Here is a 20,113-nt window from a genome sequence, read left to right on the forward strand (position 1 = left end):
CTTTATTTTTTATTTTTTTAAAGATTTTATTTATTTATTTGAGACAGAGAGAATGAGAGAGACAGAGAGCACATGAGAGGGGGGAGGGTCAGAGGGAGAAGCAGGCTCCCCGCCGAGCAGGGCGCCCGATGTGGGACTCGATCCCGGGACTCCAGGATCATGACCTGAGCCGAAGGCAGTCGCTTAACCAACTGAGCCACCCAGGCGCCCCTATCCTTTATTTTTTTTTAAAAAAAGATTATTTATTTATTTGAGAGAGAGAGACAGAGACAGCAAGAGAAAGCACAAGCAGGGAGGATAGGGAGAAGCAGGGTCCCCGCTGAGCAGGGAGCCCGACGTGGGGCTTGATCCCAGAACTCTGGGATCATGACTGGAGCTGAAGGCAGACGCTTAACCTACTGAGCCACCCAGGCGCCCCTATCCTTTCTCTTATTGATGTGATGTTTCTTGTTGATTGATTTGCAAATGTGGAACCACCCTTGCATTCCTGGAATAGATCCCACTTGATCACAGTGAATGATTCTTTTAATGTACTGTTGGATTCGGTTTGCTAGTATTTTGTAGAGGATTTTGCATCCACATTCATGAGGGATATTGGCCTGTAGTTTTCTTTTTTGGTGGAGTCTTTTATCTGGTTTTGGTACCAGGGTAATGCTGGCTTCATAGAATGAGTTTGAAAGTTTTCCTTGTTTTCTGTTTTTTGGAATAGTTTGAGAAGAGTAGTTAAGTTTTGGGGAAATCAAAAATAACACGCGGATATTTTGACTGTGCAGGGTGTCGTCACTGTAACCTCTGCATTATTCAAGGGTCAACTGTATTTTCTTAGGAGACCTAGATACTGATATATTCATGGTTTTTCTTTTCTTTTTTAGAGAGAAAGTGCGTGCATGTGAGGGGGGAGGGACAGAGGGAGAGGGAGGGAGACTCTGAAGCAGGCTCCACACCTCGTGAAGAGCCCAACACGGGGCTCCATCTCGCGTCCCTGAGATCATGACCTGAACTGAAATCAAGAGTCAGAGGCACCAGGCGCCCCTCAGCCGCTGCTGTAATCATAGCTCTCAGTCGCTTGCTCTGCAGCCTCAGTTGCCCAGCGTGTCGGGACTCGGGCAGCAGGCACAGGTGTATCAGATGGTTGGTGGCCTTCTGGGGACACGGCCGAGGACCCCTGGGTGCAGGGGCTCAGGACCTCGGGTGGTGGCTGTTCCCGGGGACCCCCTCGACCCGGGAAAGGCTGGTCCTCTTACCCTTCAGGGAACTAGGGCCTCTTGTTTATCTGTGGGCTGGGAAGGCCTGCAGGGGGACCACCTGCTGCCTGGGGTCCTTGGGTGTGGGCAGCAGGGAAGGGCCAGTGCTTGTCAGTGCAGTGACTGAGCGGGAGACCGCGCCGGCGGCCCGGGTGCGTTTCTGTGTGAGCCACTGGTTGGCCGATGTTTTGTGGTGTTAGGTCTGACATCTCTCCTGGGCAGTCTGTCACAGTGATCAATAAGGAAGGAAAAACCAAAGTTTTAAGTTTTCAGTTTCTTCCTATTCTAAAATTGCCATTAGGACTCAAATCCAGTGGCCCGCGCAAGCATTTGGTTTGTGGTTCTTCGGGGGGGGCAGCGGAGTGGAGCTGTCTTGTGGCTGGTGACTGACCTAGGCTGGGGCAGGGCCATTGGCTGAGACCCCGGGGAACAGGCTCAGGCGGAGAGGCTGTTTCTGCGAGGTGAAGGTTCGGGTGATGACAGCCCAGCGGTGCTGGGTTTTGATGCGGACAGGGGCTCGGCCCTCCTGTGGTGGGTGACGGGTGGTGGGCACTGTGGGCCCTTCTTAAGGTTTGGCTGTGTCTGGCAGTGGGCCAGGTTGTGGCCCCGCCTCTTGGCAGGAGCTCTCTCCAGGGCTCAGGTCCCTGCAACTCCCTTTGGCAGACGGGCGTCTCTGGAATAGAAATAATGTGCTTCTGGGGCTCCCAGTGCATATGGTGGTGACGTTGGGCCTTTTAGATCCCTGTGCTTTGATCCGACAAGAAACACCACAAAGGAGGATGCGAGGTTCTTCCAGGACACCCCTCAACTGGCCAAGGCCGCTCTGAGAGCGTTCACTTGGACCCCAAGTCCAGTAGCCACCAGGCCATCAGGCACATGTCCCGCAAAGAATCCCAAGGAACCCTTAAGTCTTAAGCTGGTGGACTGCCTCTCATTTTGCCAGAGGCATCCATGATGTTGGCGGCAAGCTGACTCATTGATTGCTCCCTATGCCGGGTGCGCTAGTCTAAGGAGGACACAGCCTTGCCCTTTCTCTGGCGAGTGAGGACACTGAGGAGCTGGGGAGCTGCAGGGTGGGCTCTAACTCTGGTTCCCTGCTCTGGGCTGGACTGGTGACTTCTTGAGGACCCAGAGCAGCACACGCCTTCCTTGGGAAGCCGGTCCACAGACTTGGCTTTTGCTGTTTGCTTCTTCCACACCTCCCAGACCCTGAAAGGGGAGAGGGCCCGAGTCTCAAGCCCTGAAAGGAAGAAGTCAGTGCAAGTGAGGCCAGCCCGGTGCTCCGAGGCCAGCAAGTATGAGGGCCACTGACCTGCGGGCTCGCCGTGGTGTGGGGTGTAGGTTGATGCGTGTGGGCTCGGTCTCCACCCACGTGAGCACCAGTCCTGGTGAGGCTCTGCAGCGAGGATGGTTTAGATGAAGAGCCCGGCTCTGCGAGACCCACATCCAGGTGTGAAGGCTCCCTCACCTCACGTCTGGCCAGAAGGGGTAGCGGAGTGAGCCCAGTGCAGACCACCACTGAGAAAACCCTGCAGTAAGACCATACTCTGTGTGACTGGCAGGGATTCGAGCCCAGGGCCCCGGGGCTCTGCCTCGAGGGAGCAGAACTTTGGAACAACGGACCTTTTCAGGGGAGGCCCCCAGAATGGAACCGCTGCCCGTGTGCCTGCAGGCTGTGTCAGAGTCCCTCTGAGTCTCAGGACGTAGAGATGTCCAGCATCTTAGCGAAGTGTGGCGAGGAGCCCAGACGACCCAGCGGTTCGACTTGCTTCTGTTTCTGGCCCCCTGTGCTCTGGGCCCCAGTCCCACCTGGAGACGGTGTTGTGGACCGAAAGTGGTGCTCTCGGCTGCTGAGGTCTGTGGGGGGCGTGGTGACCCATGCGATCCACCCCTCACTCCTGAACACAGCCCTGGGGTTTTGAGGATGAGGGGGCTGAGCTGCACAGAAGTCCCACACCGGGGAGGGGGTTGGGTGATCTGAATGGGGGCATAAAGTCAGAGTTGAGTCTCCTACAAGTTCTTTTGTTCTCTATTTCAGCAAAGTCTAAAAAACATCCTGTGTGTGTCAATATGGTCTCATTCCTCATGGCCCATGGCTTGTCCAGGGCAGCGGGCTTGTAAACTGGGCAGTGTTTCCTGCTAATTAGACCAATAGCAATGTTAAAAATAACCTGGGACTTTGGAACAAGTCGAGGTGCTGCAGTCCGCTGGGTTTGAGACAGCCTTGCTCAGGCCCCAGGGAGGGGGGGGCACCACAGCCTGGGATGCATCTGGGGAGCGACTCAGGTGGGGACAGCAGTCCACATGTGCTGGGTGGGTCTGGGATCCAGAGGGCGTTGCTGTTTTCTTGCGGCTAGAGACATGGTAGAGCTTTCCCCCTCTCCTGTGCACGAATCAGTGAACAGAACAGCCCATCGCCCTTTAGAAATCATTTTAAAGTCATTCTTTAAGTCCCTGCATAGGTCCCGCCTCCCCATCCCGTGCACCTTCCAGCTGCCTCTCTTCTTACTGGCCTGTCACGAAGAAGTCTGTCTTCCGGAACATTCCACGGGTGACACGTCTGAGGTCATCTTGGCAGGCCCAGGACTTTTGACCTCTGGGTGGTTCCCAGCTAGCTGCAAGGATGTTTTTCTGTTCAGCATGCGAATGCCTTTGTGAAGCTGACAGGGAGCGACAGAGCCTGAGGCAGCCTGCCTTTGCTTGCCGCGAGGAGAGGGCCCCACGCACAAAATCACAGCCTTCATTTAGGGAAGGGAAGGGAGCCCTGGTGGTGGTGGAATGCAGCCGTGCTGTGTGGCTCTGAGGGGTGTACAGGGTGTGGATGCTCGGGATGCGGAGGTTCAGCGTGGCCCACGCATGAGGGGACACAGGCGTCGGCCAGCGCTGCGCTTTGGCTCAGTTGAAGCGAGTCGTTGAAGGTCACCTGCCCGTGCCAATGGGCATCAGCTTGTGGGGGTCTCTGAATGCCCGGCTGAGCAGAAGTGCTTTATTGGGTGGGTAATGGGGTGCTTCTGGGGGGTGAGGACAGGAAGGACAGTCATGCTTGTCATCCACATGCTAGCTGTAGAGGATGGAAGCACGTGGACACTTTCGGAAAAGGGTAGTCAGGCCACAGCAGATGTCCGTGGACGCACGGTTCTTCTGGAGAGGGTTCTGAGGCTTCTGGGTGTGGCTGTCCCACCAGGAAAGAGGGTGGCTGCACCGGGAAGGCCCCGTTCCCAGAGGGTCCCCTGCGGCCATGGGGAGGCACTCCGGCGGGGGCCTTTCACGGGCCGTTCAGAGCCGGAGTGTGGGAATGGATGGCAGGCCTAGGACAGTGAGCGAGAGCCCGGAGTTGCCCTGGGGCTGGTTAGAACCCGGGGTTCTATGTTCAGGAGCTGGCGGGGACAGCCCCGGGGTCTGCCCTTCCCACACCGCCGCTGGTATGGGGAGCACTTTCTGAGAACCACTGGCGAGCTGCGCATGGAGCTGCTGGTCCCGGTGACCGGCCACCCTGTTCACAGAGGGGAGGCTGAGGCCGTGCTGTCCCGTGCTGCTTCTCCTGATTCTCTGGGGCACGAAGCACACTGGCATGTGCTGCACACTCACTCGGGAAGCTGTACCCACACCGTGAAACACGGTCCTGCGAGGGGCCACAGTGGGAAGTCTGAGAGCAGGACGCCAAGCCGAGGAGCCAGACGCGGAGGTGGACTGTGCCGGGTTCCGTGTCTACAGACGTCCCCACGAGGCAGCTTTCTGCACCCGCAGTGGGGTGGTGGCTGCCGGGGGCCTAGGCGGGAATGGGGTGAGGGCTCCCAGGGGAGGCTTCTTTGTCGGTTGATGAAAATCCCTTGGAATTAGTGCCGATAGTTGTACAACTCTGTGAATATGCTAAAAAGCACTGAATTGTACATTTTATTTTTTTTTATTTTTATTTTTTTTAAGATTTTTATTTATTTGAGACAGAGAGAATGAGAGAGACAGAGAGTACACGAGAGGGGGGAGGGTCAGAGGGAGAAGCAGACTCCCTGCTGAGCAGGGAGCCCGATGTGGGACTCGATCCTGGGACTCCAGGATCATGACCTGAGCCGAAGGCAGTCGCTTAACCAACTGAGCCACCCAGGCGCCCCTGAATTGTACATTTTAGAAGGTTGAATTTTACATGTAAATTATATCAATAATATAGTAATAATAATTGCAAGAAAATTACAAAAAACGCCTCATTTACTCACCTTCTGTGGATGACTGGGCACTAACCTATTATCTGAAAATCTGGTAAATAAATGGAATCATCAAGCATTTATCCTGACTTTCTGTGTGAACTTGACTAACAGGTCACCAAATGGCAGACAAGGGGCAACTTCTCTTTATAAAGTTACTTCAGTTTATAAATTAAAATGAAAAGTAAAATTAGGATCCATTTTGCAACCTGTCATGGGTTAGTGGATCTGGCTCCATTTTTATGAGCTACAGAATAGGCAGAACTGACAGACGTTATAAAATTTGGAAGAATGCTGAGCCCTGGCGGGGGAAGAGTTACTGAGTGGGACGACTGGGAGAACATTCTGGAGTGCTGGGACCGTCCCGCATGTTGGTCTGGCTGCTGAGTCCACGCTTGCACATACGTGGAATCCACGGAGCTGTGTTTATCGAGCGTGTGTTACGCTCCAACAAGAACGGATGTGTTTATACCCTTCCCTGCCCCACCCAGAAAAGGACGCTGGGCGGAGAGCGGCCTCAGAGACCACAGTGACGCCGAGCAGCCGCCGCCTCCGTCAGGACACTGGCTGCCGTCTTATAAAGTGGGCATAACCCAGACTCACCACTTAGCCATTTTCAAGTGTGCACTTCAGTGGTATTTAGTGCACTTACCACCACCTCGCTCTGGTTTCTCCCTTTGAAATCACCCGGAGGGAGCCCGCACACACATCCAGGCAGCGATGGCACCCGTCCTGCGGCCCCGCCCACACGTAGGTGCGCGGCTGCCTTGTCTCCACCTGCTGGCTGCTGTGGACATCCACGTGCGCAGTTCTGTGCACGGTTCTCCTGAGTGTGTGGCCCTCAGCGGGGTCGCCGGCGCACTTCCTCGCTGTCTCCCACGGCGGCTGCACCACTCCACACTCCCCTCAGCCGCATACAAGCACCCCACTTTCTCCACATCCTTACCAACACTTGTTATTTTCCTTAAAAAAGAATTCTGGCTGTGTCATGGCCAAGTGGTATCTCCCTGTGGGTTTGCCTTGCATTTCTGTCATGACATGTGATGCCCAGCATCTTCTCATGTCCATGCGGACAGTTTGGATATCTTTGGAAGAATATCTTTCAGGTTCTTTGCCCATTTTTAAGTGGGTCATCTGTCTTTTGTTGTTGAGTTGTAGGAGCTCTTTATATATTTTGGATCCCAGAATAGTCACCAGATATCTGACTTGTAGGAATCTTCTTCCGCTCTGTAGATAACCGTCTCCCACAGTCTGCATTGCCACCGATCCTTGCTCTCAAGGCCTCGAGATGCACCACCTGTTTCTCTTTGTGTCGCAGCTGGAGGAACGGGGTCAGTCAGCCTGGTGGTTCTTCCAGCCCAGAGTGCCCCCCCCCCACCTCCCACCCCTACCAGGGGCATTGGCACTGTCCTGGTGGCCGGCCCCTCTTATCATCAGCTGCCTTCTGCTGCCACCGTCTGTTTTCTCTCCCATCTGGCTGCTGGGCAAGGGAAGGAGGAGGGGATTTTATGGGTTTATTGGGGGAGCAACCCCTCTGCCTTCTGCACATGGAGGTTAGCCCTGCTGGGTTTCAGTAAATGCTGCCTCCCTTACAAAGGAGCAGAAACAGGGTGTGTCACCCACACATCTCAGAGTCTTGACACAGGTCTGTTACCATTACAGACACTCACATGGATGTTACCTGTGTGTGAAGTCAGCCCCGTGCTAAGCTGCCATAATTGCCTTCACTCTTGGAGAGACCGTCAGAGTCAAAGACTGCCCTGACCACAAAATGCAAAGTGCTTGGGAAACAGCCTGGGGTGTATTTAGCCAACTGAAAAGATAAGAAGTTACATAGGAAAAGGTCAAGCTTTCATCAGAAAGGCCTCTCAGAGTCTCTTTACCCCAGAATAACATATGAAGTCTCGCTTTGGCCACGGACCCGGGATTTCCACCTGTGTCTGAGCAGACCCAGGCCATTTCCCTTCAGGCCAGACGTGAGTGAACAAAGGAACACCTTCGTTTAAAAGTCTTTCCAGAACTTTGTGTTTTGCACTGGAGGTCTGAATGGCAGGCTCTGATTTTATAAGGAAGAAGATGGTTTTTCTAATCTTTAGTTAATATCTAAGAAATTTTCTTTCTCAAGCTTAAGTCAGGACTCTTTCCTAGAATGGTGTCGGGAAGAGGAGAAGCAAAGATAGTACCAAAGCGCTGAGGGCAGAAAACAGCAACCTGAAATCCTATGTTGGTTGCTTCCGAAAAGTAAACCTAGATTTTCCAGAAGACTCTCTTTCCAGCGTGGGCTGGGAGGGGCTGACTTTGGCCAAGTCAGGGTCTTATTTTATGTATCAAGACATTGCTGCCCGTGGAAGAGGTTGCAGGTTGGAATGGAAATTTCGGCCATTTAATGTATTTAAAGAGCTCTTAGAAATGGAGCAGTGCCTTAAACAGGGCAACCTGACCTGAACGCCGAATTTGTATTTTGTCAAAAGATGAGGACCCTTGGACAGGCAGAGATGTGTCCTCCTCACAACCCAGAGTAGCGCCTGGAGGAGGCGCTCAGGCCAGACGGGAAGGGGACAGGTGAAGGGCGACACGGAGGGGGCCGCAGAGTCCACGTGATCATGATGTAAATGACGTCTTGCAGAGTTAGCATATTTAGAATCAAGTTACAGAGACAATAGGTAAGACATTGATAGGTATAGAACAGGGCGGAATGTTGAATACTTGACATTGTAAAATGATCGTAAAAAAATCATCTTTCATAGCAGGGAGTCAGCAGCTGATTTTAAATTGATCAGCTGAGAAACATCAGTGATACTCTTGTTTAAATTGATGATGCTTGCTCAGGAGGTAAGAAACAGAAATTAGTGAATGTGACTGTTTCTGGGGATTGGGTCTGTGGCTGGGCCTGGGCTGTAGGAAGACTGTCGCATTCAATCTCGGATTCCCACAGCTGCGTTATGGGTACTTCTGAGCAATAACAGCAAAACAGCGTCTATATAAACAAAATATTTTAATGGAAACCTACACACAGACAATGTTTCCACCCCTCTCCACTGCCGCTGAGGCTGTGAGCCGCAGTAGCCCAGCCTCTGGAACCTCACGCTGTCCCCAGGAAAGGAACCCCCTGGGGCCGGCTCGGCAGGCCGGAAGCACGCGGGTGGACTTGGCTTGTGTGGTTCCAGCGGACCGCGGAGGTGCCCATGACATCACACGCCTGCCTGTCAGGCCGGGCTCTCCAGAGTCTTCAGAGCCAGCGCTTGGACACAGGCAGCATAAACCCAGAATCCCTCATGCTGCGGTGGGTGAAGGGCTGGGGGAGTTCGCTCTCCTGGCCAGAAACGGGCATGGAAACCACAGTGGTGCAGCCCTGCCGCCGTGCGGGGAGGGGCAAAAACCTGCGCCCAAAATATTTACTGTTTTCATAAACCTGTTGCCACAGTCACCCTCTTCCCCTCCCATTTTGCCATCATAAAACAAAAAAATGGTCAACAGGCATTTCTTTGATTCCAAGCAAATGTATAATTGAAAAGACAGGCAGTCGTATGTCCGTGGAAACTCATCCACTGCCGCTGGGAATGTAAAGTGTCACGGGCGGCACGGGAAACGGTTTGGAGGCTCCTCAGACAGTTAAACCCAGAGTTACCACATCCCCCAGCACCTCCACTCCTGGGCGTGCTCATGTCGGCACAGAAATGAGTACACAAATACCACACAGCACTATGCACATCGCCCGAAAGTCTGTCTGCTGAAGAATGGACGAACAGATCATGCAGCATCCATACAGGGGTATATTACTCAGCCAGGAGAAGGAACAAGACTGCAGTGTGGACAAGCCTTGAACGTTACACTGAATGAAAGAAGTCAGACTCAAAAGATCACATGTGATATGTTTGTATTTATATGAATGTCCAGAAGAGCCAGAACTGATGGAAAGTACGTTAGTGGTTGCCAGGGTCTGGGGGAGGCAGAAGGGATGTGACAGTTAATAGGTCCATGTTTATTTCAGGGGCATGAAAATGTTCTAACACTGATTGTGGGGATGGTTGCACAACCTAGTGAATGTACTAAAAAACATTGAATTGTACACTTTAAACAGGTGAATTTTATGGTATGCTGATCCTATCGCAATAAAGCTGCTAAAAGAAAAAGCAGAAATCAAAACACGTATACACACACATACACAGACATGTGCACGTGCAAGCAGGTAAGTGTATAAACACCTTGATGGGAGGAAACAGCAGGCTTTGGGTATGGCCCTGTGGCCCTGTGGCCCTGGTGTCCACTGCCAGACATTCGCCAGGTGTTCATTCGGGTGTTCTCTCAGGTGTTCTCCCAGGTGATCTGCCTTCTTCCTGTTTCTTATTTGGGTCACATGGTAACTCCTCTGGCGGTGGGAGTGCCAGGTGAAAACCGTTCCCAGGCTGAGGGCATCCTGAAGACTGTGCTCTCTTTTGTGTGGCCCCTGCTTATTGGTACCTCCTGTTTACTGTGCAGATGCACAGGGATAATGTTCTAGGAGGGCTCAGGCCCAGCTTGGGGACAGCTCGGATCCTGGTCTTCACCAGTGTCCAGGGGCCCTCTCTCTTCCAGGAGTTTCCATAGTACCTCACTTCAGTTTCCTGCATTTAAAAAAAATCTCCGCATATTCCTGCCATCTGTGTTCCTGTTACATCCTTCACCCTCGTCAGCTACCTCCTCACCCTTATGCTGCTACTGTAACCTGTTAGAGATTCCTAAAGCAACTAGTAGAATCAAAGCATGGGAGAGCAAAAGACTTTGGGGAGCAGAGCCGTGCTAGAAGGTATGGAGGAAGCACGCACCCTAGAGTGTCATTATTGACCTGCCACAGGCGGTCTTCCAGCCCCAGATGCTGCTCGTGTTGTGTGTGTGTGGGGGGGTGAACTCCAGGGAAGGTGCACCTTGATGACAGACTGGCGTCCTTAAGAGTGGGGCCCCAGCAGACCACATGAGGGGCAGGGAGGGCAGATCCACGCATGTGGCTGGAGGGCCCCAAATGCACAAGGCCAGGCAGGTGTCCCCTGAGAGGGGCCGCCCCCACCAGACCCACAACCATTGCAACAAGGGGAAGTAGCCAGCATGGCTGGATCTTCAGAGTTTTCAAAAGGATTTGAAAGAAATGTGAAACTTCTTTATTTTTAAATGGCATCCACTAACTCAAAATTTAGAACTGTCTCATTGCCATCTTCGACTGAGGGCACCCCGGGCTGAGACCTGAGGGTAGCACCCAGCAGAGGATGTTCAGTGGGGCCACAGCCTGAGGTCACAGCACTTTGAGGGGCCATAGATCTGTGTATTTTCATGACCATGTTGGCTGATGATGGGAACGTGTCTTCCACTCACAGGCTCAGAACATTTCAGCTCCCTGACAAACAAACAGAAAGGTCAGGGCAGGGGCACCTTTCTCTAGTGGGTAAATGGAAGGTAACTGTAGCACCAGCAGGGGTGCCCCTGCTCAGGATCATGGGTGTAGACCCGGTGAGAGTACAGCCCTTCTCTGATGTGGCTGTGGCGGCCACCCAGTGGACCCCTGCATGCTCACTCAGGGGCATTGACTGTTTTTGTTCGAGTCTGTTGGTCTGTTAAGAAACGTTAAAAATAATAGTTGGATCCTGAGGTTGTAAAACCAGCCAGCACAGTTCATCACGGTGGACACGCTCTGCTCTCCTTTACTGCTAGAGTGACCGCTCAGGAAAGGATGGGTCACAACCACCGGTAGCTCTGGCTGGCCCAGCCTTCAAAGGTCCCTGCAGACCAGGCTGTTCCTTTATCTGGCCTGCCCAGTGTGCTTGTCTATCACATTTCTTTTACTCTTCTCCAATCTGGGATACATGTGTGTGGAATCAGAATCAAAACTTACCTGGTGGGTGCAGCAGAGTATCTCCTGTAGCTGCCCCATGGTGCCCACGGCACACAGCTCCCTGGCCGTCAGGGCTGTGACAGATCTGATAGTGTGATGGCAGCATGGTGTCAGACATTGTGTCACTGGACTAATCCATGATTCAGATTATCACCAGTGTGCCTGGACGGAAAGGAAGAGGAAAGACTCTTTACCTACTTATGTATGAGCTCCTGAACCTGAGGACATGTGTGTGTGTCCTGGGTAATCCTGTAGGAGCTCCTGAACCTGAGGGCATGTGTGTGTGTCCTGGATAGTCCTGTAGGAGCTCCTGAACCTGAGGACATGTGTGTGCTGGGTAGTCCTGTAGGAGCTCCTGAACCTGAGGACATGTGTGTGCTGGGTAGTCCTGTAGGAGCTTCTGAACCTGATGACATGTGTGTGTGTCCTGGGTAGTCCTGTAGGAGTTCCTGAACCTGAGGGCATGTGTGTGTGTCCTGGGTAGTCCTGTAGGAGCTCCTGAACCTGAGGGCATGTGTGTGTGTCCTGGATAGTCCTGTAGGAGCTCCTGAACCTGAGGACATGTGTGTGCTGGGTAGTCCTGTAGGAGCTCCTGAACCTGAGGACATGTGTGTGCTGGGTAGTCCTGTAGGAGCTTCTGAACCTGATGACATGTGTGTGTGTCCTGGGTAGTCCTGTAGGAGTTCCTGAACCTGAGGGCATGTGTGTGTGTCCTGGGTAGTCCTGTAGGAGCTCCTGAACCTAGGACGTTGTGTGTGTGCCCTGGGTAGTCCTGTAGGAGCTCCTGAACCTGAGGACACTGTGTGTGTGTCCTGGGTAGTCCTGTAGGAGCTCCTGAACCTGAGGACACTTTGTGTGCCTGGGTAGTCCTGTAGGAGCTTCTGAACCTGAGGACCTGTGTGTGCCCTGGGTAGTCCTGTAGGAGCTCCTGAACCTGAGGGCATGTGTGTGTGTCCTGGGTAGTCCTGTAGGAGCTCCTGAACCTGAGGACGTTGTATGTGCTGGGTAGTCCTGTAGGAGCTCCTGAACCTGAGGACACTGTGTGTGTGTCCTGGGTAGTCCTGTAGGAGCTCCTGAACCTGAGGATATGTGTGTGTGTGTCCTGGGTAATCCTGTAGGAGCTCCTGAACCTGAGGGCATGTGTGTGCTGGGTAGTCCTGTAGGAGCTTCTGAACCTGATGACATGTGTGTGTGCCCTGGGTAGTCCTGTAGGAGCTCCTGAACCTGAGGACATGTGTGTGCTGGGTAGTCCTGTAGGAGCTCCTGAACCTGAGGACGTTCTGTGTGCTGGGTAGTCCTGTAGGAGCTCCTGAACCTGATGACAACTGTGTGTCCTGGGTAGTCCTGTAGGAGCTCCTGAACCTGAGGATGTTCTGAGTGCTGGGTAGTCCCGTAGGAGCTCCTGAACCTGAGGACATGTGTGTGCTGGGTAGTCCTGTAGGAGCTCCTGACCTGATGACATGTGTGTGTGTCCTGGGTAGTCCTGTAGGAGCTCCTGACCTGAGGACATGTGTGTGTGTCCTGGGTAGTCCTGTAGGAGCTTCTGAACCGGAGGACATTGTGTGTGTCCTGGTATAGTTTTCCTCACAGCCTTAAGGCTTGGAAACAACAACTTGTGTCCTACAGCTTTGGGGCCCGGGATTTGGGGCCCACAGGTTGGGCTGGAATTGGCTGGATGAAGCTTCTGTACTGTGAGGCCTCGATGGGGCTGTCGCAGTCTGCTAGTGGATGGGCTGGACTGCAGGTCCCCAATGTGTGCCTCATGTGTTGTGGGTCCATAAAAGTATTGGGAGGTCATCTGTGCTCAGACAGCCCCCGCCCACATTCATGCTGTCCTTCCAGCAGTGGCCTCAGGGCTCTCACTTCTTGGCTCATGGTGCAGCACTTATCCCAGGGACCAGGTGGAATCCACAAGGCTCTGTCCTTACCCAGTCACTGTTGGACTGCCCAGACCCCAAGGGGGTACACTGGGCTCACATCTCAGGGGCAGGAGGGTAGAGGAACCCATGACTGTCTCTCTTTGGGTATTTGGCAGGGTCTTTGAAAGCTGAAGTGCATAATCAGCACTCCTAAATCCCTACCCAGCTGGTCATTTTATTCTTATATGTACTGGTCTATTAATTTGAGCAAACATTTACAGGATGCTTACTATTTGCCAGACTAGAGTGCTGTTTCAGATGCTGGAGGCAAAGAAAGAAAGGAGACCCAGTCATGTCGCAGGTTCCACGGGGAGGAGGGAGGAGACAAGTGAGCAGGCCGTGTGGCTGGAGGCTGTGGGTCTCGGTGGAGGCCTGGCTGAGGATCTCGGCAGCGTCCCAGTGAGGACTGGGGGCTGGCTCTGCTGTCATCCTCCGGGCGTCTTACCAGGCTCCTTCCGTGGACGTGGGCCCTCCGGGTATCTCTGGGAGCCCCAGCCGTGAGTTGGTGTTAAGAGTGGAAATGCTGGTCCGAGTCCACGGTAAGCATGGATGGGGAACAGAAGGCAGAGCCTCCTTGTTCATACCACCTCTCTGCTGAGACTCTTCATGGCGTTTGTAATTTGTGCCCTGCTCCTTGTGATGGACGGGACGAGAGGTTGCCACATGAAGTATGTTTTTGCACCTCTTAGAGAACGAACACGGATGCCTGCCCAGCCCATCATTTCCTGCCTCCTGTGTGAGGCTAGCAGAGGGTTGCTCTAGAACAGTGTTTCCCCCGGGGGATTGGTGCGCTTCCTTTCCAAGTAAATTCTGAGAAGTGTGCCTTCAGCCATATTTCCATTCGTGCTTAGCTCCCAGGGAACTCGGAGCTCAACTGATCACTGAGTCACACATGTTGGGGCTGGATAGATACAATTTTCCTTCTTTTCATTATGTTTTGAACTCTTAATTTCCATGTGAGCAGCCTCATTTTCTTAAGGATTTTTTTAATGAGGGGGGGTGGTATGCACAAGAAGCAGAGGGAGAGAGAGAGAATCCTCAAGCAGACTTCCTGCTGAGCACAGAGCCTGACCTGGGGCTCGATCCCACGACCCTGAGATCATGACCTGAGCCGAAACCAAGAGTCGGACGCTCAACCAGCTGCACCACCCAGGCGCCTTGTGAACAGCCTTATTTTATGCTTGTCTTTTACCTGCCCCTAATACCTCTTGGAGGAAATCTGAAATGTGTATTAAGTAGTTCTTCCTGGGTCACGATCCCCAGGGCTTGGTTCCTGGATGTAAGAACCAGAGTTTGTTCATTCAGTGTCTTTTGTTTACCGTTTTTTTTTAAATTAATTAATTTTTTTTATTCTTATGTTAATCCCCATACATTACATCATTAGTTTTAGATGAAGTGTTCCATGATTCATTGTTTGTGCATAACACCCAGTGCTCCATGCAGAATGTGCCCTCCTCAATACCCACCACCAGGCTAACCCATCCTCCCACCCCCCTCCCCTCTAGAACCCTGTTTGATTTCAGAGTCCATCGTCTCTCATGGTTCGTCTACCCCTCCGATTTCCCCTGCTTCATTCTTCCCCTCCTGCTACCTTCTTCTTCTTCTTCTTTTTTTTTTCTTAACATATATTGCATTATTTGTTTCAGAGGTACAGATCTGAGATTCAACAGTCTTGCACAATTCACAGCGCTTACCAGAGCACATACCTTCCCCAGTGTCTATCACCCAGTCACCCCATCCCTCCCACCCCACCCCCCACTCCAGCAACCCTCAGTTCGTTTTTTTTTTTTTTTTTTAAGATTTTTATTTATTTATTGAGAGAGATAGTGATAGAGAGGGAGCATGAGAGGGGGAGAGTCAGAGGGAGAGGCAGACTCCCCGCTGAGCAGGGAGCCCAATGCGGGACTCGATCCCGGGACTCCAGGATCATGACCTGAGCCGAAGGCAGTGGCTTAACCAACTGAGCCACCCAGGCGCCCCTGTTTACTGTTTTTTAAGGGCTGCCTTTTACTTCTGTTAGTAGATTAGGTGTTTGGAGATAGAACCAGGTTCCAGATGTGTTGTTTTCATCAGATCTGGTTGGTGTGTAGCATATGTTCCAGACATGGTCAGTAGGAGAAAGAGTCATGAAAATGATCCTAACTTGGTTCTTAGAATGAAACCAAGGATTACTTTTCTGTTACCTGGTGGCCGCTTATTCATCTGTTCACTCAACACATAATTCAGCACCTGGGACAGCCTTACTTTCCTATGTAAATGTCTTCACGTGCTGGGAAGAGGGACATGTTTTTCCTCAGGGACAGAAAGGCACCGTAATACGCAGCCGGGCCAGGAAATGACCTCTAGCCTTTGGGATAAGTAGTCAACGTGGAAGGAGTGGTAACCTCTTCTGAATATGGTCAGGGTGGGACACCCGAGAGCTGAGAGGCCCACCCCAGTCTGTGGCAGGGCTCCAAGCAAGCAGAGACTCGGGGAAACTCCTCCCTCTCAGCCTGTTTGGTCCAGATAGGCGCCCAACAGTAAGGACCCTGGGCAGAGGACAGGGCTGGGGGTGCCGCCCGCTGCTCCCAGACCTCCTGGCTTGAGTGTCTTGTTAGCGTCGGCTCCGGTCAGCCCACTGGTTCTCTGTGGCGCTGTCATCGCGGCCCCCCACCTGGGACCAGTGGGGTGTGGGGGGAATGTGGCTCAGTCTGTGTTCACACACCGGCATTTTCACCGGGTCAGGTGTCTCCTGTTCAGGCTCATCTTTCCCTTCTCTTCTCCCAGTTCCCACCTTGAGGAACGTCAGCGACTATTGCTTGTGTTCTGAGGTTCTTTGGAGAATAAACAGGAACAAAATCCCAGTTCTGTATTTTCTACCAACGATCATCTCCCATGAGACTTTCAAAAAAGTGTCTTTTCTCCTTTTAAGAAACACAGGAACTGGGCGCCTGGGTGGCTCAGTCGTTGGGCGTCTGCCTTCGGCTCAGGTCATGATCCCAGGGTCCTGGGATCAAGTCCCACATCGGGCTCCCTGCTCCGCGGGAAGCCTGCTTCTCCCTCTCCCACTCCCCCTGCTTGTGTTCCTGCTCTTGCTATGTCTCTCTCTGTCAAAAAAATAAATAAAATCTTAAAAAAAAAAAAAAAGAAAGAAACACAGGAACTTGGAACTAAATATCTCATTTGCTGTAAAAAAAAAAAAAAAAATTCCAAAGGGAAGCATGGTAAGCCCTGATTCCCATCATAAAGGTATCAACTGGGAAGTTCACAATGTCAGGCTGGTTTTAAGGTTAGATTTGTGAATGCTGTGAAAGCGATCAGTTCCCAAACCAGAACCGGAAGACAGAAGGTGCTTGTTTTGGGCCTGGCATGTGTGAAGTGACTGCCTTGTCGGGTCAGCTCGGCGGAAGGAGCCCTGCATCGGCTCCTCTTGCCCCTTCACACCTGCCCCCTCTCTGGAGATGCCCGCGAACCTTGTTGTACCCTTTGGCGCCTGCAGAATATGGTCACACGCCCTGCATGCTTGTGCATATGACCTTTCCCATCTGCCGGAAGTCTTACAACTGACTTGAAGCTTGGCTCAGACTCACGTGCCTCTTACCAGATTGGCCATGTTTTCATGTGCTCGACTCATGTAGACATGGTGTGTTCTGGAGCATTATAATGTTGTGGCTGTACAAGAAAACATTGCTATTTCTCTTTCTTCACCTGCTAAGAGCCATTGATGATTCCCAAAAGAAAAACCCCTGGAATTTTTTAAATTAAAACTTCTTGGAGCTGGAGGAGCCTTGGAGAGCTCATGTATTCTCCTGCTCTTACAGTGGGGGAAACTGAGGCCTGGAGAATCAGGTCTCATGTTCTGTCTGTGTGCAGGAAGGGACCACATGCGCTGATTACAGCTGGTGCTCTTAGAAATCCTGAAGGGACACGCTGGTCAGAAATAAGGTGAATACAGATCCCCTGTTGCGTGGGGGGTCCGTAACGACGTTAAATGAAAGGTCAAGAAAGCTTCAAACAGACTGAGTTCGTCTCTGCCCTCCTGGAGGCTCTGGCAGGCCCATTTGCAAACTGGCATCTTTTAAATGAGCTGGTTTCCTCCACGTGAGTTAGAACGGCGGTCTTTGTTGGGAGTTGTGCGGAGGAGGGTGCGTGCCCTGGGTGGCTTTGGTGCTGGGTTCTGCGGAGCTCGTGCTCTGGTTTGGGTCGGTTCCTGTTGCTTTTTCGGTTTTGACAAGAATGAGGCCGTTTGGTGCCTCGTGGTGCCACAGGGGCTACCGGCTGTGCCTGGAGGGTCGTTGGCATGGTGCGGGGCTCTCGGAACTGCCCTGTCTCCCGAGTGCTGGGCCAGCTGCCTGCAGGCGCCCCGGAAGACTCGGAGACAGGGAAGGCCTCTGGGAGGCAAGAGTATGTCTGAGGAGACGTCACCTGGGCGTCTGCGTCCCAAGCTGCCCGTGAATGGGGCTGTCGACTTGCTGTTCGTGCTAGTTGTGAGCTTCCAGGAGAGGACACTAGATTGCGGTGTTGATAATGGTCTCTAGGCAGACCCGGGGTCCCACGAGGAGTCGAGGAGTTGTGGCATTTTCTGCAGGGCCGGCTGGGCATGCTGCTGCCTGAAGGTTTCTCCTTCCGTGTGGAGGAGGGGCCATGGGAGAGGGACACTTGACCTACAGAAGGTCTCCCCTCGGGACTTACTTCTAACTGGCTAATCGCTCTGTATTGAAACAGCTGGAGGGTTGCCCAGATGGCTCAGTCCTTATACGTCTGCCTCCAGCTCAGGTCATGATCCCGGGGTCCTGGGATCGAGTAGGCTCCCTGCTCAGCGGGGAGCCTGCTTCTCCCCCTACCCCCCACTTGTGTGCTCATTCTCTCTCTCTATCTCAAATAAATAAAATCTTTAAAAAAATAAACAGCTGGAGTCCATAGTTTTGTCAATAAAAAAGAGTCCTTCTCCTTAATTATTGCCCCAACTTTGACCTAATAATGTCAAATCAAATTCAGAATAAAAAAGCGACCCAGGGAATGAATGGATAAGCAAAATGTGGTCCATCCCTACAATGAAATATCAATTAGCCTTAACAAGGAAGGAAATCCTGACATTTGCTACAACACGCATGAATGAACCTTGAGGGCATTGTGCTGAGTGAAATAAGGCAGTCACAGAAGGACAAATACTGAATGATCACACTTCGTGAATTACCTAGAGTAGCCGGATTCAAAGACACAAAGTGGAAGGGTAGGTGCTGGGGGAGGGGAATGGGGATGTGTTTAGTGGGTGCAGTTTCAGTTTTGCAAGATGAAAAAGTTACAGAGATTGGTTGCACAACAGTGTAAATATACTTAAGACTACTGAGCTCTGTACTTAAAGGTGGTTAAGATGATACATTTTAAGTTATATGTATCTTACATAATTTACACATTAAAAAAAATTAAGGGGGCTAATGTGAATAAAATCCTAATTCGTAGGCTAGTGGATTCCTAGTTTTATCAATTTTTTTGGAGGTTATGTGTATGTTACCTTGTATTCTAACATCGCACATGCTCTTCTCTTTGATATTTGACTTGTGGTAGCAAGAAAGACATCATAAAGAGCTAATGAGTGTACAAAAGAGAAAGCAGGTGCATTGCTATGAAATAAATTCATTATTTGGAAATGTGCTTGTGATTAGCAAGGGAACGAAATAATTCTATGCTAAGTTGATGGTATATTTACATTTGATTTTTAGGTGAAGCCAAAAATCTTCCCACCTACCCGGGGCCAAACAAGATGCGAGATTGCTACTGCACTGTGAACTTGGACCGGGAGGAGGTTTTCAGGACCAAGATTGTGGAGAAGTCACTCTGGTAATGTCGGCTGTTGCTTTACTTGATCCTCTGTATAGCACATACCCTGAACACAGGTGCCGTTTGCCACTGTCCGAGCTGCTCGGCGTGAGCCAGGTGCTGGAACATTCACACGGGCTCCCGTGTCCAGGACAGTTGTCACTGCCATCTTGCTGGCAGATGATGATCTTCCCAAATGCTTGGGCTGCCCGGGGCTGAGCAGCCTGCAGGTGCATGGGGGAGCTGTTGCTACTGGGGCGCATGTGGGCATCTTCTGGTCAGAGATGAGCTGAAGGTGTGTACCGAACATTTTGAGAGGTGAGTATTTGGGAAGCTTATTTTTTTTTTACCACCTTCCTTTAAATTTTCCTAGAGAGTCATACCTGAGATGGGCATGGAGGTAATACTGAGGAAAGGGGGCCTGGAAAGTGCTCATTGATAGCGTTAGAAAAGGTCCAGTCAGAAGGAGCAGCACCTAACAGGTCCTCAGATTGAGGAATTTGCTACGTGGTGAGCACATCAGCCCCTCTCAAGGTCAGCTGCTAAGGGCCACTCACCGCTGGAGGGCTTGTCGAGACACAGATATCTGCCCAGGACATGTGGGGTGGGCCGTAATTTGCATTTCTGACAGTCTCCCCGGGATGCTGCCCCCGGACCACACCCCAGGGACAGGAGGTGAGGGCACCCTGACAGCAGTTTACGTAGGGGGTGGGGAGAGAGGACCCAGAAATGGCGTGTTAGCGGGGATGGGGATCATGGTTGGCGGCCCACGTGAAGCCAACAAGCCAGTAGTGGGGTCCTGAGCAAGTACGTTTATCATCAAGTGGTTAATGGGGTGGAGAAGGATCCCCACGAAGTCCTTCAGGGTTAGAATTATGGGTTGTGTGGATCCATGCAAACAGCTATTTTCAGTTTGAGAACATTTTTAGCAGAATTATATCCTTGCATATTGCTCCTTCTCAGAGGGAACAAAGAGTGCGTTCTGACCACTGGCTGAACTTTGTTTTTACAAACCTGTTAGGGATTTCCTGCTCCTGCATGTGGAGACACCTTTCATTCTCTGTCTGCACCGGGGGCCCCAGCGCTGGG

General features: G+C 51.9%; 1 protein-coding gene across 2 annotated transcripts in view; it reads left to right on the top strand.

Moving 5' to 3' along the window:
- The window catches only part of RASA3 (RAS p21 protein activator 3), a 116,039-nt gene that overhangs the window by 27,797 nt on the left and 68,129 nt on the right, over window positions 1-20,113 (top strand). Inside the window, exon 2 of one of the 2 annotated variants that reach the window (XM_064585862.1) lies at window positions 18,928-19,045. In XM_064585862.1, the coding sequence (XP_064441932.1) occupies window positions 18,928-19,045 (118 nt within the window). The other variant, XM_064585863.1, reaches the window with a different exon arrangement.

The sequence above is a fragment of the Mirounga angustirostris genome, unplaced genomic scaffold (assembly GCF_029215605.1).
Source record: "Mirounga angustirostris isolate CCGP_5_RB_7025 unplaced genomic scaffold, mMirAng1.0.hap1 SCAF_3, whole genome shotgun sequence".
Classification (NCBI taxonomy): domain Eukaryota; kingdom Metazoa; phylum Chordata; class Mammalia; order Carnivora; family Phocidae; genus Mirounga; species Mirounga angustirostris.